Source organism: Echiichthys vipera (genome assembly GCF_963691815.1).
Source record: "Echiichthys vipera genome assembly, chromosome: 3".
Lineage (NCBI taxonomy): Eukaryota > Metazoa > Chordata > Actinopteri > Perciformes > Trachinidae > Echiichthys > Echiichthys vipera.
In genome coordinates this window covers 16,683,607-16,706,962 of record NC_139828.1, presented here as the reverse complement: position 1 = coordinate 16,706,962, position 23,356 = coordinate 16,683,607, and the positions used below count along the sequence as shown (strand labels likewise).

At 38.4% G+C, this 23,356-nt stretch overlaps 1 protein-coding gene across 2 annotated transcripts in view; it reads left to right on the top strand.

Moving 5' to 3' along the window:
- Positions 1-23,356, top strand: part of LOC310945334 (arf-GAP with coiled-coil, ANK repeat and PH domain-containing protein 2-like) — a 53,409-nt gene that overhangs the window by 11,378 nt on the left and 18,675 nt on the right. Inside the window, exons 1-9 of one of the 2 annotated variants that reach the window (XM_083911396.1) lie at positions 1,490-1,598; positions 2,102-2,159; positions 4,221-4,340; positions 5,006-5,059; positions 7,752-7,810; positions 8,997-9,180; positions 13,460-13,504; positions 13,586-13,681; positions 18,532-18,606. In XM_083911396.1, coding sequence (XP_083767522.1) covers positions 4,242-4,340; positions 5,006-5,059; positions 7,752-7,810; positions 8,997-9,180; positions 13,460-13,504; positions 13,586-13,681; positions 18,532-18,606 — 612 coding nt within the window. In that variant the 5' untranslated portion in view covers positions 1,490-1,598; positions 2,102-2,159; positions 4,221-4,241. Of the gene's footprint in view, positions 1-1,489; positions 1,599-2,101; positions 2,160-4,220; positions 4,341-5,005; positions 5,060-7,751; positions 7,811-8,996; positions 9,181-13,459; positions 13,505-13,585; positions 13,682-18,531; positions 18,607-23,356 lie in introns of those variants that run through there. The other variant, XM_083911395.1, reaches the window with a different exon arrangement.

Here is a 23,356-nt window from a genome sequence, read left to right as displayed (position 1 = left end):
ACATACATGACATCTTGTGAGTTTCCCCTTGGATTGAAACAATGACATTTACATTCAAGCATTAAATAAATGTTCTTACCGCTTGTAAGCAGCACAAGTCTGAGATCGACAATCAGTTTTACAAGAAATGAATAGAAAGGGATTTTTTTGTTGATATTTTGTCATTATTTATGTGATATGATTGCTCTCAATGTTGAATGTCCTGGCTCAGGTTTGTATGGTAAATGGTATATTGACTTGTACTTATATAGCGCCTTTGTAGTCTACTCAAAACACTTTCACACTACTCACATTTACCCATTCAGGGCGCACTCATATTTTCATCCGACCAAACACTCCACCTCCGTCTCACACCAATGTGAACCTTTCGCCGCCATTATTGTTGTTGTTAAATGTCCGCGCATGGTCCGTCTTTTTTTTTTTTTCTATGTCCGAACAGGCGCACATAAATGACGTGAGAGCCGCCGTAGTCGTCATGCTCGTACACGTGCGCACGCTCGTGCTTGTACATGTGCCAACGCGCTCTACAAAAGACCACCTCTGTCAAACAGGCTGTGGATGGCCAGCTGGCTGCAGCAAGGTGCGGGGCGGTTGCACTCACACTGGTCAAACGCACTAGGCTATACCCGCAACACCTGTTTTGGCCCGGTGCGGAAGGACAGTGTGAGTACATAGACATTCACTCTGATGGCATTGGACTACATACCCTCTGATCTAACCATTCACACTTTACCATATAACATATGGTATAACATGAACATGAACAAATGCAAATAATGAATGCCATAGAGCTTTCTTTTATCATTCAGTTTGTCAGTAATAACTGAAAAAGAATATGAATAAACTACTTTAGATTATTTTCAGGGATAAATTACGTGTTATCGGATCGATGCAGACTTGCATGCTCGCCGAAACCGTTACCAGCATTTTAGGCCGTATCATTGCACTCAACTTCACCACCCCGCCCACAGAATGTATTAGTTGTAGCTGTAGTGGGATAATGACGTCAGATAAAATCGCAGTGAATTGCTGCAAGCAAAACTACAAATAGTAATTTTTTTCTATTGCTAGGTACAAAAAGGATCAAATTCAGGTATCGTCTGACTGGAGAAGTTTTTATACCACTTGGTACTGAGTTATTTCTGTCGATACTTTAAAGTAGTGGTTCCTGCAGGGCCACCCTTGTAGATAAAAAAAAAATATTTTCAAGCCCTGCCTCTCTTAATTACCGACAGTTGTATTGGTGAAGCCAAAGGCGTGATATACCGTCATATCTTGTTTTTGTTTTGGCAGTTGTGACGTTTGGCAACCTGGTATATCCTTGTATAGAGTGAACTGAAACATATATTGTGTGCACAGTAACATGTTACACTGCATAGATTAGTAAAATAAAAAAGTGCTGATTAATTCACTAAGCCTGTGCTGAGAAGGGTCTTTGAGTTTCTTCTTCCCCTGTCGTGGCACTTGCATCGTAGGCTGTTGATCCTGTGGAGAACCAAGCTGTGCTTTGTCACATTTTAAGGGGCAGACTGCCAGACCTGATTCCAGCCCTGTGGCATTACCCAAAATGGCAGCTCTCAGTTTGGCTGCCTCTAATGGTGTGTGTTACTGCGCGTGGTTGTCAGTTCTGTAGAAGTGTATAATATCATGTATTACAATTGCAGTTTTCGGAGGTTATAATTGTAGAATGTGGGCTTGTTGGTGAAATTCAATTGTTATGATTGACTTTAAGTACCCCATGTATTTAAGAATTACCAAGATGATGATATAAAATGTAAAATAAATATTTATTCCATAATCGTAGAGCGTGATGACAAAAATGTGGTGAAGTAATGAAGATATGATGTCAGGGATAATTGTGCTCTTCTAATGCTTTGTATGCATGTGGGGTTTATTGCTTCCCTTCTAATTAAGATATAGAGTATAGTAGAACAATAAATTACATGTGCACAAGTTTTATTTAAAACATTCTTACATCATTAGTCTGTATGCAGTGATCCCAGGACATAAAGTAAATGGGAAAACGGTAATAATGAAGTTGATAGTATTGAGACATGGTTACACTTTATTTCAAAAGCTTTTTTTTCTTCTTTCCTCACAGAGCAACCATAGAGGAAGTGGAGGGGGATGTGTGTGAGTTGGAATCCAAGCTGGACAAAGTGAGTACCACCCATGAAAAACATTGCTTAATTGTTCATTTGTTCTGCTGTGTGAACTGTTAGCTACAGAGGCCATCCTATAATTGGGAAGTTGCAGGTTTGTCCCTGGCCTTGTCCCTAGTATATCCCCTAGAATATTGCCTTAAATATAGACACTGTGCACCTGGCTTGCACTTTGATAGAATATGTGGGTGTGTATGAGGTATATGAAAAAATACAACCATTACAATGTGTTGTAATTGGACAATTAACTTCCATGATTCCTCAAAATCATGACTCCAGTGTTTAAGATGTACCAGTGACTCTAGTGTTGGAGCAGATCAGATCCCTGTTCATTGCCAACACAGTGGTAAATTAACACTAGCTGCCAGCCAAATGGCAGTTTACCTGTGCCTGATTAATTCACTCTATGAGCCCTTAATTATCTTTTATTCTGACAATCCCATTTTGTTTATCATTATCATAAAAATGGAGACGGGGGAATGTAAACCTTTTGGGTGCCATAATACTTCATATAATTTGTGTTGTTTTTGGTCAACTATGAAAAACAAGGTTAGAGATTATAGGTTGCAGTTGGTGTCAAAACAACAGTCTTATTAAGGTATAGTAAGATAAGGACAGGTTGCTATCTATAGTGTAATTTGCTGAACATGAACACCATACAGTCTTTTAAGTAATGGTCAACTCTCACATGGGAACCCTCAATAAATTCCTGCCTTTTGGTATTGTTTCCTGTAGCTGGGTCAGATTACGTTCTTTCTCCTAGTGAAATGCATCACACTTCATCTCAATTACTCATTAATTAGACTAAACAAACAAGCTAGTGATAGCCCTGATAGCAAATCAATTCCTCTTCCCAATGGATCCCTGCAGAGCTAAGAGTATGTTCACTAGTTGACGGCGAGACCTCGAGCTTGGAAGATCCCAGTTCATTGTTTCTGGACTTACAGTCGTGCAGAGTCCCACCCTCCTTCTCACCCCACCTCAGTGACTCAGCCCCGGCCTTACTTACTTCCCCTTTTGCTCTGGAGAGGAAGGATCTGCTGGAGAATGGGTGTGTTTGTGTGCATGAGTATGCTTGTGATAGTTTGTGTGTGAGTGTGTGTGTGTGTGTGTGAGCCCATATTAAATCTGCTCATAAAAGGACTATTTTCCTAACAGACTTTCAACCTGATGTCTTATTATGAGGCTTTGGATGTTCTTTAAGATTAGGTCAGATTTGATTGAACTGAGGGATGTTTTCATTTCAAAGAACTCTATTGTTCGCAGTTCCTTTTCATTTAAACTCATCAAAGAGAAAAATCAAAGTGCTGCATGTTAACCTGAAATATTTCTGCTACATAAAACTACATTTTATTGACTACTAATCAAGAAAGCAAAGGTCATTTTAGAGCCTGCAGTTTGTGGTGCTGTTGAACTGTATCGACAGGTGCCATTTAGCCTACTGTCATTTGTATGAATGCAGTGGACATAATAAGTTGTTTTTTTATAAGACTGCATGAGAGATTATCATCCAAGGCTCTCCCGGAGAAAAAAATCAAGCATTTCATATTTTAACAGCTTTTATGTATTAATTGACTGTCGATAACTTACTAATGTGTGAAAGCAGTTGCTTAAAATTAGCATTTTTAGTTGAGTTATTTAGCTGCTTTGGATGCAGAGCCACATTCAGGCTCTGTGTCATCTCCTGTGTGGGAGTGGATGGAAAACAGCCAGCGTTTGTTGTGAGTTTACATAACCTGAATTATCTTTGCCCCCAATGAGTCAGAAGGGAAAGAAGTGCCTGTTGTTAATTACCAAGAAACTGCTTAAGCATCAGTGTTAGTCTTTTGCTCTGCAGCACCACGTTCCAAAGAAAATCTATAATTCCTGAATCCATTTCTAGCAGCAAACTTCAAATGTTTTTAATAAGAGAGAAAACCCTGAAGACTTGACCAGCACTGTTTCTAGTTTCTCTTCACTCAAGTGTTATCTTCCCTCCACTTGTGTCTATTACTGCATTTCTTAATTCCACTCTTTTTTTCCCCCCTTAAGCATTTGTCTTTCCCTTTCTCGCTCTAGTTGGTGAAGTTGTGTATTGGGATGATTGATGCTGGAAAAGCCTACAATGCAGCTAACAAGCAGTTTGTCAGCGGGATCCGGGAGCTAGCCCAGCAGTCCACCAAAGATGAGGTCATCGAGGTAAACAAAAAAAAAAATTATTATACATTACACTATTAGAGTTCTTCTTTTTTTTGCATGTGTGGGGCAGGCCTCTTTTTAGATTGTATGAAATTATTAAGTATTTACTATCATTTATCAGATAATAGTAAAATAAAATATCATGGCTGACTTCTTCCTAGTTCCCAGCAATAAAGAGTCTTGTGCGTCTCTGTTTGCTCGCACTACCTTCTTGTCTCTCTTGAGTCCAGTGTTTTAATCTTTAATGACATTACCAGATTAAGTCAAGTTTAAAAAAAAATAGGCCTAGTAAAACCTTGTATTGTCCACTGGGTCTTGTCGAGGTCAGATGTTTTGTTTTCTCACATGAACTTTGCATGGCAAGGCATGCACTTCCTCTTTGCTTATTTCCCTCAATGCCTCTCTCTGAGGTTTGAAGTTCAGCCACTGCATGCATTTCGAGGGAGTAACTTAGACCACGGTTTCCATGTAGCCATACCTTTCTGACAGAAGAGTTTCTGTCACGCTAGACTTGTCTGGGATGTTGCATGCAGGAGAAAATATGCATCTTATTATGTGTTAATACAGATCTTGTTTTTATTGTTTGCCCAATGTGTGTTTTGCTAAAGGAATACATGGTGATGCTCTCTTTGCCTGCCTTAAGTGCTGTCCATTTCTCTCCACAGTCCAGTCTCACAAAGTTTGCTGAAAGCCTGCAGGAGATGATCAACTATCACACGGTATGCACAGTTATATTTCACTGCCTTTTGAAACCGGATGTATTACCCCCCCCCCCCCCCCCCTTTACAGCTAGGTGATGACAAAACTCAGCTGGGCTGACAGTCTGGAACAGCTCTTTATCTGTGAGAGTTTGTATTTACTGCTGGAAAGGACAGCAGCAGACTACAAGACAGAGAGTTTGGTCTGTGAGTGGGTGGTGTTTGGTTTGAGAAAGGGAAGCCTAAAGTGTAAAAGAAATGCTTTATAGAGGATTAGCAATATGCAAAATGATAGGGTGTCCTTGAGCAAGAAATTTAACCTTCAACTGCTCTCATGGGGTTATACAGAAGTAGAAGAAAGTGGCTATAACATGCAACTTTCACATGGGATTTCATAGTAGTGGAATAAAAACAAGTGATTGAATTGAAACCTGTTGGGTCAGATTCTTGTCACAAAAACCAAGTTACTTCTGCACCCAGTATATAAAGTCCATGGTATAGACAGGATTTCCCTGTCTAATAAAATGTGTTCTGACTCCCATGTTGTGGTGTCTGTTGGAATAAATCATGCATTACTGAGGTAAACATGGTCATGGTCTTTTTTTTCTTTTCTTTTTTTACGATGTGGTTGTCATCCTGGAGACAGCTGAACTACAAGAAGAACCATTATTCTCGGCTTCAGTCTGAGTAAAAGCGTTTTTACAGCATGGTCATCTATTGCACTCAACTTCCAACCACTAGATCTTGGACAATAAATAAACAAGAGGCCTATTGTTTTATCCTCTCGTCTCTCACCAAACTCCCCAAGGAGCCAAGTAGGACAGATTATGTGGCTGTTCTTACCCTGGGTCACCTTGTTAGTCTTCTCAGTTGTCAGTCTCTGGTAGGCATGACACTGACATTCGGAGATTGAGACACAACTTTCCTCTGTTTGTACTCTCATTAAGAATCCCATGAACAGGGCGAGCTAGAGGCCTTTGTTCCACAGTACAAGTTTTTTGCTTGATCCCCCCTGTCATATCTTGTTTCTTTTAGTTCTGCATCACATGTTCAGAGTGAGTTCCCAGCCAGTGACATGTTTGTTAGAACAAATACCCAAGCCAGGGGTGCAGCTACTGGGATCTTTGAGGTTGTGTATGGGAAACTTACAGTAGGGATGGGTATTTTAAGTAATTTCCATATTCGAGAACTCACATTCAATTATTATATTATATTATTATTGAGGAAAAAAAATCTAACTTAAGGATATTCTGTTAAAAAAGTGTTGAATGTTATCTGTCATTTTTGCTATATTCACAACTGTGCAGATATTCATAGATAGCAGTTATTGCATCTCGTCCCAAAAATGTAAAACTTAATATAGAACAGGGCAAATTTCTGTTTATATTTAATTTAAAATATAATATATATCATAAACTTTAACAAAATAAATGAACATGCTTTTTTCAAACAAGACAATTTGACATGACCAATTGATTGATTTGATTTAACATTATTTAAGCTGCCACTACATTTAAATGTTAAAAAGACCTGTTCTGAATCTGCACATCCTTAATTCATACTATTGTTGCAACTACATATCATTTTATTGAGATGTATTTATTTTATGATTAGATTAGCAAATTGACTGAAAATTCATCAGCTTCTTGACTGAATTCAGAAGAATCCTACAATATAGTAAACTGAATGTCTTTTGGCTTTCGAGCTGTTCATCAGACAAATCCAATAAAGTAATGTGAAGACGTAAACTTGGAAGCTAGGAAATTGAAGCTAGGAAATTGTGGTCATGAACCGCATTTTTTGAAACTGATTTAACATTTTTCATGTAGCCGTTAAAGCTGAATGCATTATTACATTTTTCCATGGGATGAAGTGGGAAACAATTTAAAAAGCACTAAATCTCACATTTCATCAAAACATTACACATGTATTATTTCGCTGAGAGGATCTGGATCATTTTGTTTCGGTTTGGTTGAATTGGGTTCTACAGACTTTATCTTAGTTGTAGACTGAATCCTCAGTAAATTAAATACTGTACATGTCTTCTTAACTAGTATCTCAGAAAGCTGCAGGGTGGGCAGTCTACCATGACTCAACAGTGGAAGCTGTCTTCACCAAATGCTCTTATTAGCTTCCTTGACTAGACCCAGTGCGGGCCTGCCCACTGTGACTCAACAGTGGAAACTGTGGTCCGTCAGCTGACAGTCAGATAGGTTTTTGCTACTCAGCGATCTTTGAGCACATGATTCACTCAAACACAGTGCTCAATCTGTTTGTCACTGGTTGCCTCTTCCATCCACACTGCTCATATTGTCCCGTCTGCCCATGAAATTGCACTAAAGCCCTGTTTAGGGAGAACTGTTTGCTGGGGATTTTGCTTGGTAGCTTGTTTTTAAGGAAGCCTGCCGGTCAATGAGGGTTTGACTCACTACCAAGAATAAGAAAATCACATCATTTCTTGTGTTTATGACTTTATGAGGGGAGTTAACAAAGTCAGCGTGTTTTTGTAAATATAGCTGCCTAATTGCTCTTTGTGATGTTAACAAAAAAACCTCCTAAACGGGTGCAGAGAGAAACGCTGACTTGCTAACATAGACTACAAAACACCACGGGGTCTGGAAAGATTATACATTTATCAGCATTTTGCTGTTTTCTTAGCGAAGGTCCCTAAGATGATAAATGCTTGATCTTTTAATTTTGTCTTTCTTTCCAGATATTATTCGATCAGGCCCAGAGATCAATCAAGATCCAACTTCAAACATTTGTCAAAGAGTGAGTATTTATTGAATAAAAATGGATAAAGCTGGTTATATCTCTGAGCAAAATGAGCTTTTGAAGAATGGTATCATTTTACTTTTTGTCTTATTTATCTGTGAGAACAAGCTACAGCATATTTATATTTTTACTCATGCTTTTACCCAGATAAATTCAAAATGAGGAACACTGGACTGTCTGAGGTCAATTTAATATACATGCACTTCTGTGGAAGTAAAAGTATATTAAGCTGCAGGGATATTGCACATCTGATGGGCAGATGATCCAGACAGTGCATGTAAGGACTGCAAGTTATATTGGTATAACAATATTTGTAATTCATATCTGCCTGTTTAAAGGCTCATAATACCGCGCTGAATTCCAGACTGCTTGTGTAAGTACAGAAGGCAATGGGCCCTTCTGGTTTATTTCATTATAAGGATTAGCAGCTTTTGCCCCTGGCACACTTTGGATTAACAACCACATCAGCAGCACCAGTGCTTCTCAGAGAAAGCTGGGAAACATTTTCATCATAATTTCTCACCTTGCAGCACTCAAACATTAATCTCACATGAGCAAAAGACACCAAAGATGTGGAGCACAGAGTTTGACTAGTGTGTCCTCCTCTTCAAGACAAGTGGTACTCGCACAGACACAGTACAAGACATGGGGAAAATAGTCTTATGAAATGATTTTGTTTGTTTTAACCTTCTTGTAGCCAACCAAGATTTATTAAATGACCTTTAACTTGTTGTTGTTCCTGTTGCCCGACCATGGTTGAGTTGCTTCATATCCAGAGATAACTTTGCTTCCTTTTAACATTTGACCTTTCCACACACATGATTGTTGACAACAAAGGGACATGTTCTATTTGACCTTGGTCATAGAATTTTTCACACCCCTTAAGATTTATTCCTAAATTGTGTTAAAATGTCTTTAAATATTTATAGGGGTATTTCCCCCAGCTCAGGTAAAAATATATTTTTAGTGCTCAATATTAGTGAACAGCAAAAAAAAAATTTGTAAAGCCTTTATTCTCACATTTGAATTAATAGCTTTAGTATCTTGTATTTAATTTGCAGCAGATTATTTTTTCTAAACTTGATTTACCTGTTTGTACTCCTACATACTAGTACATGTCAATACACACTGAATTTAATGTGTTTGTCTCAATAAACGTATGTCCCATCCCTTCCTTTGTCAGTGACATACGTAAGTTTAAAGAAGCCAAGAAGCAATTTGACAAAGTAAGCGAGGAAAAGGAGGCAGCGCTCATCAAGAACGCCCAGGCTCCCCGCAACAAGCAGCATGAGGTGGAGGAGGCCACCAACATCCTCACTGCCACACGCAAGTGCTTCCGACACATCGTCCTCGACTACGTTCTACAGGTACAACAACTCACTTGAGGATTTAAATTGTAATACTCTTTAAAAGACATGAACAAAACAAACATCAACATCGCAAGAGAGATCAAAATGTTATTTTTTTAACAATATTTTTATTTAATATATTGACGGGTACACAAGAAAAAGTATAATAATTGTACAGTGTGTCTGCTTTAAGGTGAAAAAAAGGACAAAAACAGAAAAACTCCAACATGAATCCCGCTATCCCAACAACCCACGTTAGACAAGGTCACAATAACCAACAAATTGTTTTTTAAGACTACAGATGAATAGAGTAAACATTTTAGGTTTTATCATGACTCTTCCCCACTTGATGACTGACAATCAAGATAATTATTTTTTGTATTAAAGGGTACTGAAAATATATGTTTAATATGCAAATTAGGCATTATCCAATCAAATACGTGCTAATATGCACACAAACTTCTTGTTTCATTTTGTTGAAATATTCTAGTGAAAGATTTATACAGCAGGACTTTTGAATATCAGTTTATCACTCTATGAATAAAAAAAATTGTATTCACCATTTTTCCAGAATAAAATGTTCTATAAACCAGGCTATAAATGATATATGAACAAACCCCATTGTAAAAAAAACTTCATAATATACAGTAGATAGTAATCATACTGAAAAGCAGAGAACATGCTGTAACTGTTGAATTCCTTTCATGTTGAGCCTCCTTTCAGTCAACATTTTAATGCATGAAACAATATATTGGGTTCTCTAAAGTGATATGGCAAGAGATTTCTCTGTGCACCCTAGCCAGCATGGATATGCATGTGGAACTTAACATGCTGAGTCAGGTTGATAGTGCTGACGTGGCACAGAGGGGAATAAACCACAGCTGTCCTTGATTCTGTTACATCAAAAGTGAAACACCCAGGATCATCCACCTGTTCCACTTTACCACATCCAAGTCCATTTTGGCTTAAATAAAAAAATGCGTAGCCGATGCATCAGCAGGACACAGTAAGCAGCAGTTGAATTAGGTGGACTAGCAGAAGAAGAAGAAGAATGTAGTAGTAGTAGTTTTTACTTCTTCATAGTGGCATGGTACATATGTATGCACTTTCAAAGATTGATTGATAAACTGTAAGATAAATATTGTTTTTGAATGCAACAATTGCATCAACACATTAATAAATAAACACATGATAACAGCCCCTAGACTGATGTAAAATGAATGAAGGAAAAGTGAGAAAAACCCAAGTTTGACAAGTTGTGGTCTGTAACACAATGATGAGCCTTCATGTTTGATGAAGCATTATGGTGGGAAAATAATTCATCATTTAGTCAAGATAATTTGAGAACAAGTAGAAGAAGAAGAAGAAAGAAGGACGAAGTATATGAGAAAAACTGCTTAAAATCTTTTTTTTATTCAGGGTAAAAAAAACTCTCAGGTCTAACATTTACTGAAAGAAGGCTGCTACATTATATTTCACTTTTGGATAAATGACAATAAATAACAAGGAATAACTTCAAAATAAGTCAGGATTTATAATTACATTAATGAAATACAGTAAGACACTTGCAAAACGGAGGCCATTTAGAGGTTGAATCATCTGTGTAGTAGGAAATGACTAAATATTGTGTTTTTAAATCAAATACTGCATGTCTGTTTTTGTCCAAACATGTTCCTTCTCGTGATTAAATTTGTTAAGATCTTTCGGTCAAAGCCAAAAATATGTTTTGTCCTCTCTCCATGTATATCATTAAGTACATCAGCTGAGCCCTCGGTCTCCCCTCGTGGCCACCGTAGAACTGAAGAATGTTTCATGCTTTCTGATAAGGCAGCTGCCAGCCCTGTTTTGAATCTCGCTCTGAAGAAACAAACAATGCTCTCTGGACACAGTTTGCTCCAAAATTAGATTTTGAAAAGAAACCCAAAAGCAGGTTTCAAAATAGGTTTGGCAGTCTGCTCCAGTACTGCGTAATCACTCTCATAAAATGTAGCCTGGCTGTGAGAAATTAGGTTTTTTTTTTTTAATCTTGCCTGTTAGTCTGCTTATAGGAAATCTATAAGCCCAGCAGCAAGCACAGCTGATTTAAATGGGCCTCTTTAAAGTTTCACCTTTCTGCTGTCAGCACTTTAGAAATGCTAACTACTGCAGCTGTGTCTGCCAGAAACATTTCAGACAGATTTTAGCTTTATTTTTTTGTTCTTTTAAGATTGTTTTTGTGGCAGTTTTGCTTAATTATACAGTGCAGAGTTTACAGTGACATGCAAGATGGTAGAGGGAGAGAGACTGTAAGCCAGACTTGCATTCATGACAGTTTAAGAATGGAGTGTTTCACTTTTACCCTGCTGTGCCACGTAGAGATCATAAAATACTTTAAACTTTGAACTTTGGGTTTGCTTCATTGACAGTTGGGCAAGCAACATGTAAATGTAATACATGATATTGAAAACACATGCATTAAAATAATACAGCCATCTGACTTCAGATGACATACAAAAATGCCTAATATTTGAAATGCACACAAATCAGAATGACAAAAGCACAGTTAACCCTTTCATGGCCACCACATTTTTTAAGGATGTGAGACGGGATGTTCAGAGGGAGATAGCAGGTCAAGAGTAGAGGCCATATGGAAGTGATGTACATTATCTGAAAGCTTGGAACCTGAAGATTTATTTGAGATGTAGTTCAGCATGGTGTGTCAAGGTTTTCTAGTCATAAATTAGAATAAATGAATAAATATTATATGAAAGCCATCCCCATGCTCTTTAATGTTTCAAACGTTGCTCCAGCAATTTTGGGGTTGAGACAATTTGTTATACAGACTTGGTGCTAAATTTAACCATTTTTTTTACATGCATGTTGCATGTTTCTAGCCCCAAACTGTCTTGGATTTACAAAAAGTGTGCATGTCTATAAAGGGAAGATATTTTTTCATGCAGATATCTTGATATCTTGATTTGATATCCTTCGCCAAAATCTTTCCTAACTTTAGAACTTTATTTAGCCCTCTTCCACGACAAGCTAGCATGTTGTGGTTGGTACAAATGGATTCATTAAAGTCAAGGAGTCAAAACTTAACAGAGATAAATGGCAGTTATATGTCTGTAAAACTTAACAAACCTGAAATCTCCCCAATTTAATGGTGACTAATTTAAGCATAAATCTAGTTCAAACTTTGCGTATGTAATTACCACAACTTACCAGCAAATTGCTCATAATTTAAACTTGTGGTAGTTGACACCATAATGCACTTTGCCAGTTAAACAACCATCGGTTAGAGGTGCTACTCCATTTAAAACTACTAATTGACTGCAATCGAGAAAAGGAGGTGACTTGTAAAAGTTGTGATGCATCAGCCACTGTGGCTTGGGGACGGAAATTGAAGCTTCCTCCGCTGGGTGGGAGTTAACATCTGTGTATAAACACAAGTGTGGTTAATGTTGCCAAGGAAAAGAGCCTCACAACCTGCACCCTACAGCCAAATAAAATATTGCTGGCCACATTAAGTATTTTAACTTTTATTCTTCAGTTGTTCGAACTTTATGATGTCCCTGCTTTCTCAACCACAAAAAAGCAGATGGTTAAAATTGATCTAGTAGCCAAATGCATCCAGCATGCCTAATCAGTGACTCCGCTTTCACGCAGCAGTCATTAGTTGTAATTTGTTCCTGTCAGTGCCAATGAAGCCAATGAGCGTCTGTATTTACAACCTGTCATAGTTTATCTCTACTCTGCAACATTAACGTAACCTCTCGGGCCAGATGAGCGGCGTGGTAATTTGCTTTAGATGAGAGGAGGTTGCTACAAACACATACACACACACAAGCAGAGAGGCAGAGAGGGAGAGAGGGAGAGAGACAGAAGGCTACAATTAATGCAGCAAGGCAATATAGATGATAGGTGAGAAAGGCTTCAATCCCATGCCTGGGTTAAACATGAGACACAGAGCTCCTCCTAGTGTCAGTACGAGGAACTACGGTGAGGAGTAATGCTTGGGGCGATTTTTCTGCTTCATTTCGAGTCATTTCACGCTTGTCTGCTGTCTTTTTTTTGTCCTTTTCTTAAAAAGTTTTTTTCTTTGTTCTCCAGCATCTTACCTTGTTTCCCCTCCTGCCTTATGTTATTTATTTCTTTTTCACAGCTTTATCTTGTTGCTGTATATTTTGTTTTGTTTTTTAGTCTGGTGGTTTCTCTTGTATGTGTTCAGTTTTTCCTTATCGTTTTCTTTTATTTCAGAATTTCCTTAAAACATAAATTCTAAAAGCTTCCTACATGTCACTGTTTTTGTTCATTACAGATCAATGTGCTACAATCAAAGAGAAGATCGGAAATCCTTAAATCAGTGAGTAGACTTTTCTGACACATCAAATGGTCTGTGCAGCAGCTCTACTGGCTCTCTGAATATTCACCGTCTTCTCCACAGATGTTGTCCTTCATGTACGCCCACCTGACGTTCTTCCATCAAGGATATGACCTCTTCAGTGAACTACAACCTCTAATGAAACAGCTTGGAGGACAGGTACAAGTTACAGTTTGCACAGAAACTGACACACCGATGCATCTGTGTGCATCAATATGTTTGACAGTCACCAAAACACAAAGCATCTGCAGCAGGTATACAGTGTGGTTTTCTCAGTGGAAATTTACACAGAAATGCTGTAATTGAACTTATGGACATCAGTAATATCCTCCCCCTTCCGAAATGTCCATAATGTTAAAATAAGTACAAGGGGTAATAGAAATGACATTAAACATAAATCCAATAGCAAAACTGAAAATAAAAAAAGAAAGAGGAAAAAAGAAAAAGTATGTGTAAGAGATAGAAAGAAATAAAGGAAAAATGCATACAATATTTTGTTACATAATGTCATGGTTTACCCAGACTTTCAGTAGTTTGAAAAATGCTCACAAAGCCTCGCTAGAGTTTATCAAAAAGTAGTGAGATTGAACATAATCTTTTCTTAAGGTTCAACTGTATGTCTTGTATACCAATACATTCATTTGTCGTCAGACGGTATTCTTTATAATCTGTTAGCCAAGAGATGGTTGGCTCAAAATTTGTTATCCTCTTTCCTTTTAATTTTAAATAAGTACTTTGTACTTGTAAAAATAAATGCTAAGCTACCACTGGACACACAATGTTATCATAGCATACAGTTTAAATCCTTGCAACATAAGCAAACATGAGTTTATTTTGAGCTGAGTAGCGGAATAAATGTTAAGCTAAGTTTACATACCAGTGCACTGTCATGAGTAAACACGTTTTACTATGTAGAGAAGAACAATATTGTTTGATTACCTAAAGAGCATTCCTGTTCAGGGGGCTCAGAGCTTGGTGTTTCAGGTGCGACCTGCAATGTAACTTCTGGCCATCCTCTTAGTGTGAGTGGTATGGGTGGTGGTGGGTTTTTGCATCATTAGGGATCAGTACAACTGCACTTCGACCTTCTGCCTTCACCTCCACACGACCTCATTGTGTTTGTGTTCTTATCCTCTCAGTGTGTGTGTACTGCTATCTTTTCGTCAACTGATATTCTCTGTGTGTGTGTCTGTGTGCATCCTCTGATAAACAGAGCCTTCCCTCTGAGCAGGAGGGTGGCTCGATTTTGACTTTAAGATGATTATCACAGTGGAACTGCTGTTATAGTGAGCAGGAATGAGGAAGAAAGCAGCTAGAGGCCTGGAAAAGGGTTTTCCCACCGTCAGACTCCTTGGCAGTCAGCTGAGCAGACACAGCAAAGAAACCTGAGATTGATGCGGAGGGTTGTGGAATATAAAGGCTGAAGCAGTAGAAGAGCCGGATGAGAGGACATCATTTTTGAAAATTGGATGCAAGACCATTAATCTAGCCGCACAGTGGGGAGCTGAAGAGGAGCAGAAGAATAGAGGGCACTCTGTTAGAGAAAAGTGTAGCTTGTTAACATGTTTTTCCTGATGTATGAACCAACAAACCAAAGAGTGTTTTTTATTTGAAAAACACACAAAAAAGACAATTTTCAAAGCCAGATCTGAAGAGTTTGGACAGTGGTCCTCTAAAATTGGATTGGAGAGAAGAGTTGTGGTTTCTAACCCTCGTGCTCTGAAGTAAGAACGATCTGATGTTGGTGCTATCAAGAAACTGACAGACAGAACCAAAAAGTGCCAGGAATAGAAGAGGGGGAAGACAGGACCCACTTTGAAACGCAGATTTTAGGAAGGGATTAGAGGCAGGATATAATCTACTCAAAGGAAAGAGTGATTGAAGTAGAATGGAAACGCATGGACTGTAAGCCTTCAACACTAAAAAGACTTCAAGGACTGTTTTAGAAACCAGATCCTGGAGAGAGAAGGGAACCGAGATAGAGAAGCATAACTGGGTTGTGTGGACTGTAAGCCTGTCAAACTGAATTTGGAGCGGTGCAAAACCGAAAGAAGAGGAAGATCAGAGGCCAGGCTGTGGGACGAAGTGACAAGAGGATTGTGGATTATTTCTTTTCTCCTCTCCGTCATGAAGCTGAAGAAGGTGGAGAGACTGTGCAGGGAGGTGTGGAGGAGCTGTCAACAGGTCTGATAATATGACTTAGATTCCTGTAGCCAGTGAGAAAGAGATCCCAGAGAGGGTGGGAAAATTAACACTAAAGACCAACAAAAATGCTCGTACATCTTGGTCTTCATCTATTCTATAAAGTTTGCGGAACAAGAAGTATGGCTGGGTGATATGATGATATAAAAATACTTAGCTACAATAATGAAAAAAATACATGTTTTTCATTAAAAATGTAGACTTTTTACACAGACCAAATCTGAAGAAATTAGTCCGAAAAAAGTTGAAATCCGGCGCACTGGCTTACTTGTAAAAATAGTTTAGCAAATAGCAAAGTTTCGGTAGGCAAATAATAATTTAATAATAGTGAATAGTTTAATAACTTATACCAACAAACTGATATTTTCTGAGACTGTTATTGTAAAGGCTTCATACTATTGCAACAATATCATAAATATTTTTGTATATTGTTCCTATCGCAATGTTGAAAAACCATCGGCCAAACTGCGATCTTAATAAATTGAGATTACACTCAATACTCACTCAAGTAGTTAATTGACCCCAAAGCGTTTTTTTGTAATATATTTCGTTACTGTCAAGAGATGAAATTACTTTTATTAAGATCAAAGATTTTGACCATATAGCCCAGCCGTTAAAGGAAGTTGGTAAAGTTGCATACAGTAGTAGTAAAAAACCAAGGAACTGTTACAGTGATGTTCCTATGGTTGTTTGGGAATGAATCAGAATCTGAATCAACCCACATGAACTAAGTTTGAATGACCACTATATGACTCTTCCACCCTTGTCTTTGGAAACAGCGGGACTGTTTCTAAATATAAGATATTCTGCTGATCGCATCTTCACATGACACAAACCCTCAGGGGTGAGGGACGTGTTGTGTGAATACATTCATTCAAAAGGAAGTTTTGTATCTTTTCCATGAAACATGTTGTTTGTCATCATAGTGTTACACATCAAGACAGGTCTGAGCAGAAGCCTGAGCAGTGTGGTGCTGTGGTCAGTAGCAAACAAACGGAGAAAAATGAATCATAAAAGGGTGATTGTCTCTACTGACGCCGTGGGGCTGAATAATAAGATAGATGAGATGTTAAAGGTAAGGTGAATCTGTCACAAAATATGTAGAGATACAAACACACACCTGCCTTTGCAGATACAGATAGAAGCAGCAAGACGTCATGGACTGGACTGGACTAGTTGTTATGGTGCGACAGGGGAGAACATTTCCCATCTGATGTTATCAGCCTGCCGCTCTGCCGTCCACCCATTTCCTCTCCAAACAAAACAAAAGATCCGGCTCCCTCAAATAGTGTCTTCTCCAAAAGTGTCGACTCTCAGAATGTTTGTCACATTCCCTCAAAAGTAGCGTATTTTATGGAAGAAATCAAAGTGAATTAGAAGGGAACTTTGGACGTTTTGCAATGCTAACAGAAATGAAAAACAATTTGTGTAGTTGTCCTGTGATTCAGATCCACTCTAAAATTTAAAGTTGCTGTACTCAAAAATACTGTTTAATCTCCAACTCATCAAATCCAGACGTACACCAACATGCACGCGGCCGATTAACAAAACAGACGGAGAAACTCTGATTACAAAACACACAAAGGGAGAGTGACTTAATTTGCTTGTCAGCGCGCCATTACTCCACTATATCTTTACATAGAAAATATTTGTTTGCTGTTATATTAATTTTCTGAATGTCTAGTACAGCTCCTTAAATGGGTTCTGCTCCATCCTTCCACCAAGTTTCATGAAAATCAGCTCAGTAGTTATTCCGTAATTATGCAAAGACACTGAGAGAAAATGAGCCAAAAACATTTAAGCAATTAAGAAAAAAATGTTAAAATCTGCAAAAAGCTTTATTACCATGAGAAGGGAAGTAAAATGTTGGTTCCACCCTCTTCTATCTCATTTGGCACACTGACTTCTCTATAACACATTAGTCTGAATTGCCTTTTAGCTTGAAATTGCGGTATACAGTAGTATCAAGTGTGTAAAGCCACAGCAGGCATTAAAAGCATATGACAAAAACAGCTCATGCAAAGTGAACGTGCAACACTCATGTTTAATGTGCAGATACTGATCCTTTCATGTTTGAGGGCCGACACACGAGGATTTAGGTCAAATTGCGATCACACACTATCAAGAGGCACACAGTAGAATTCCACTGCTGTAAGACAAAATGGCACATTTTCACATCACCCTGTGACCTCCAGCACTTTATGTTTAATTTGTTGCTTTCTTCTCTGCTCAAAAGATCTGTTGTTTTCCTCTCGCCAAGCGATGGTTACTCGCCGGGACTAGGAGAATCAATCATCCCCCATCCAATTTCACACATGATGAAGCCTCCACAGCACGGCCCATTTTATTTAGAGGAGACGGCTTGCTTGTCTCATGTGGCCTGTGGAAAAGTTTTTTATTTGCTAGAATCATTTATGTTCTCAAGAATAGAAAGGAAGGCTTCTTTGCACACACGCTTACGTTTCACCTTTCGGGTGCAGTCAAAGAGAAGGTTTTCATTCAATGGATGGCCCGGTGTTATGACGTTCACACTTACTCGTTGCTTTATCTATAATTGTATGGTGAGATACATCAAAGGAAAGTCGTGTTTGGCCTTGAATTAGAAGGTTAACATGAAGGCATCAAAGCAAAACCTCCTGGCCATGTGAGAATATGCTTTTAGTTGTATTTGTTTTTCAGTCATTTGAATTTACCCAACAACAACTCAAGGAATGAGTCTGAAACGTTTGTGTATGCTATTTTGAAATAAGAACTCGTGACCATGTGGGTTGGTAAGCTTGACTAATAAGTTGTTCTGTCTCTTGCAGTTGGACCAGCTGGTGGTGGATGCTGCCAAAGAGAAGAGGGACATGGAGCAGAAACACTCCACCATCCAGCAAAAGGTACACCCAATATGGTCCCATCTTCTCTTACATTTAAACATACAGCACATGGAAACTAAACAGCATTCACACTTTGCGCACAAAACACACACAATTACTTTAGCCTCCTCCTCTGCCCAGCAACCCGAAAAACCCAGAAACATAAACACACGCTCACTCACTCTGTGTGTGCGTGTGTCTGAGCCTGGATTTCTTACATGTGTAGTGACTTTATGGCTGTTAGATCCCACAAATCCGTTCTCATTGCGCTCAGGCCAACTCCAATTAAAAGTAAACCCACAGCAATGTTCTTTGCTCTTCCAGGACTAACCTTTTACCCCACGGCCTCTTGCGCTCGTAGCTCTCTGATCACAACCCCCCCTTGCTGCTCATCTGCGCTAAACTCTCTCTGAACACTATGCTGCCAGAGTTGGGGAAACCGTGCTTAAATATTGGTGTATATGTGCGCCAGTAAAGCACCCTGAATGAAAGCATTCAAGATGTTCAATATTACTGTGGGTTTTTTCAGTAGGCTGTGGCAGTGAACCACAACATATCTGATCAAATTTATTTTGGTAAAATTTTATTTTTAGTTAGTATTTCTACGTATTAAATATATATTGTGGGAGTGCAAAGATATTATAACATATTTGATCTTATTTATTTGTATTTAATATTTTTATAATATTAATTTAAATGTATTTTTACATATTATTCTAATTGCATATACATACATTTTTTAATTTGTATTTAAGTTGAACAATATTTAAAGTTCAAGAAAATCCACTATTAAAAATTTGTAAAAAAATTCCAACTTCAATAAATGCATAATGTTTTCAAAGTGTCAAATAATCCTGAACTCAGTATTGACAAGATGATTTATTTGTTAGCACCCCTTATTCTAAGGACAAATCAATTATTTGCAATTGAAAAAAATGTTGCATATAAAATAATTTTCCTGCGGGAGCATTCATATACCAAAGCTATCAATTTCAGCCATTCACTGTACATTTGTCAAATGAGTGAATGGAGGTAGTGCTTCGCTCTTAGGTGTAAGGTAAACCCTGAGGATGATTTCAGCCACACACCCATCCATTATTTAAGACTGACGGAAACCCAATTCCAAACAAACAAGGCTGAGTGTCAGTACCCTCCCGGTCAACACCCACACCAACCCTAATATCCCTGCTGACTCACACTTGTTGATATATTGTCTGCCAAAGTTTTGACAAGAAATTAAATGTATATAGCATTTTTGTCCTTAAACGTCAAAATTCTCTAAAAAGTCTTTACTAGTTATTTAAAAACTTGTGTTAATTTTGGACACTGTTCTCTTTTGAGAATAAAGGTTAAGCAGGATGTGTGGTGTTACCATGTTTGATATGTTATGTTGTGTTATCTTAAGCTACAGTATGTGATGGTGGTAAATTGTCCTTCACTTTAATTGTACATCACACAGCATCATTAACTTCAGGCGCCTTCTGCCAGCTCTTCACCAGCTGTTGACTGCTGGGCTTCCGTTCATTTGTCTGTTTGTCAGTGATGTTCATTTCAGTCTCTGACTGTGTGCAAGTAGTACATCTTCTGAAATGTCTTTCTTTTTTCACCCACTCTGGTATTCTTTCCTTCTATTGCTTTGTCATTTTGTCTGCCTTTTCCATCTGAGTTTTTATTTTGCTTTTTGTCCTCTCTCCCTCTCTCTCTTCCCTCTTGCTCAGCTGGTGATGGTACACGTGCCAACTTCCGCCTGTCCTTGAGCACCTATCCTCCACCTCCCCTTCCTCAATTTATCTAGATGCTATTTATATATCGTCTCGCTCCCACCGCTCCCTCTCTTGCTCTCTCGTCTGTCTTTTTATACAGAGACACTCCTGACCAACTGTCTCTTCTTTTCTTCTACTTGTGCTCTTTTTCCCCATCTCTTCTTCTCCTGCTCACTTCAGGCTGCTCTGCAGGTAAGATGTGTCTATCTTCCTTTTTTTCCTCACTATCATTTCTGTGTCATGTCTGCATGGCTGGATAGATACTGTACACATTGCTGTAACTGCTTGGATTTCACCTCTGCAGCTCACATAATTTGTAGCGAGACAAGTGAGCCGGTTCATCACAAGATTCTACTGGCAACATGATGCATGATATGATGCCATTGAATAGATTTCTGTCCTTGTGACTTTTGCAGTCTTAAAAAAAAAAAATATATATATATACACACACACACACACACACACACACACCATTTTGCCTTATTGCACATGACTTTCCACACTGTCTCATGCTGCTTGTCTAGTGCTTTGTTCTGTTCAGTTATTTACAGATGTTAAACCAGCAAATTGGTATTTGGTATTTTGGTAATGGCAATTTATTTTGGATTATCTCTCAAAGGTTTCCAATGGAATAAAGTGAAGCATGCTCATGCTCATAGTACTCAGTATGGGTATGACGTTCTACAGGTGCAGTGGAAAATGAATGTGTTACACCGGCATATTTACCTTGGAAATTAGAAAACACAACATTTATTTAGATGATTCGTTTACAATTTACAGTGGCTTTATTAACCTGTGCTTACAAACAGTGCTGCATTATTTAATGATATATCACATTAATATTTCCCCAGTGTTGCAGGTCAAAGTCGATGTGTCACTTACTATAATATTAGGCTGACACTAGGTTGTAGTTTTGCATGATTTTCAAAGAAACTTCAGCAGGTTGGGTATGTACATAGACATTCACTCGCTGTGGCAGCGACTGTATCTGTGGCCTGAGCTATTTTACCATCTTGCAATTGAACATAAAATGCTGATTTTATATTTCGTAGTATGATTACTATGAAATTATCTAATGATTTGTACCAGCCTTGGTGTTTAAAGTCATTTTCACTAACATAAACAAAACAGAGATGCAGGTTGTTTACTCGTCTCCTCATCACTTACTGGTTGAATAATGTGTGAAGGTTGGGTATACTGGCAGTGTTGTGAAACTCCATCTGGGCAGAGAATGTTTCTTTTTTTACCTCGAGTATGGGCCATAAAGTGAGTTTTGAATGCCAGAAGTCTTGTAAAGTAATTGATGAATTGTTATTATTGATGAATAACTATATTTGCCCCCTATAATTTTTTTATCTATGCAATTTGACACTTAAACCTTTACTTATTGCCAAATTTTAGATATTTTTCTTTCTTTTTAAATCCTATGTACACTGTCCACTCTCTTTGTGCTTGCACACAAACCCTTCCCATTATCATTATATTGATGAAACCTTCCATCCTCAAAAGGGTCCTGTGGTTGTGCTTAGTATGCCTTCTATCAGCCTCTGTGCAGCAGCAGCACTGTGACAGCGTCACAATGGTGCTAACAGAAAGAGAGACTGAGAGAGAGAAAGAGACGGGCTGCTGACTTAAAGATTTTCCTTACTTGTCTCATAAAACAAGAAATTATGTGTCATTGGTTTTGAAATAGCTATGATATTAATATGGCCTGATTGTCTTTCTGCAAGAATAATCCAGAGTCAGTTAGCACTAAATGCTTTTCTCAAGTCATCTTAAGGCTCAAACAGTGTGATAAAAGAACTAGCTACTTTATAAACACACATTAGGAAGATGAGAGAGGAAAGAGAAAGGCCGAGTGCACGTCTGTTAAATTAAAGTCAGTATAAATGTTTAATGCATGAGCTCCTCTACACAGTCTACTTGATTATTCTAACTATCAGGCACACCAGCATCACACACACACACATACACACAGGTGACCTTCGCTTAGGCCTCAGGAGGAGGAGCAAAGGCAGTGAAGAGCGTTTTGATAGACAAGCACAACCACAGAAGAGGAGGAGGTGAGGGTTTGTTGAAGAGACAGGCCACACTGCTTAGAGTGATACACTGCCAATGAGATGCTACACAGGGAGTCTTTGAGATAGCGGAGATTCGTTGGCATCACAGGGGAACACTCACAGAGAAAAAGGGGTCTCACACTCTGTAAAAAAAAATCTGTAAAAAAAAGAAATGAAGATTTTCAACCGTTTTCACTACGTTTGGTATCTGGTGAGTGCACCTAAAAGAGGGAGATTGCGTTAGAGTATCTGTGTGTCCATGCATGTGACAGTGTCTTTGTGCCACTGGCTATTTATAGCAACAGTCTGTGTATGTTTTTATTGTTTTCTCTTGTGTTTTTCATTTTGACAAATCCATGATTTCCAATATTCCTGTGGTAGCATAAGAAATACACATTTCTTTTCTCTGTGTGCCGTTCTCTTGCTGTGTGACATTTTAGGAGGTGACTGAGCTCGAGTCTTTACCAGACTGCCGCAACTTTTCCGCTTGGAGGTCGACCTCCGTACGTAGAGTCCCCGCATCGATTTCCACTTGACTTCTGCTTTGTAACCCTACCTGCCCCTATCTTTCAACTCATCTCCTTCACATGCTAAGAGACTGCATTGCAGTGTTTGTGTAGATGTTCGTCTGTTTTCTCATTTGAGAGTGCTACACATGCATTCGTGTTGATGATCTAGCATGTCTCATTGTTGGTGCTGTTGGTGTCTGCGACAGTGAACTCAGTTTGCTGGTTTGATGTCAGCGAGTGTTTTGTTGTTTGCAGTGTCACTTTTTTCTTCATTGGATAATAAATGAACATATCTCTGTCAGGCGAAAACTTTGCATCTGTAAAGGTAGTGACCTGTTTTTAAATATATGTAACAGGGTTTCCCAGGCCAAAGCAGTCAAAAAAGTTTCTCCATCTATAGTTGAAACGAGAGAACCACAAATGTTTTCACATGACAGCA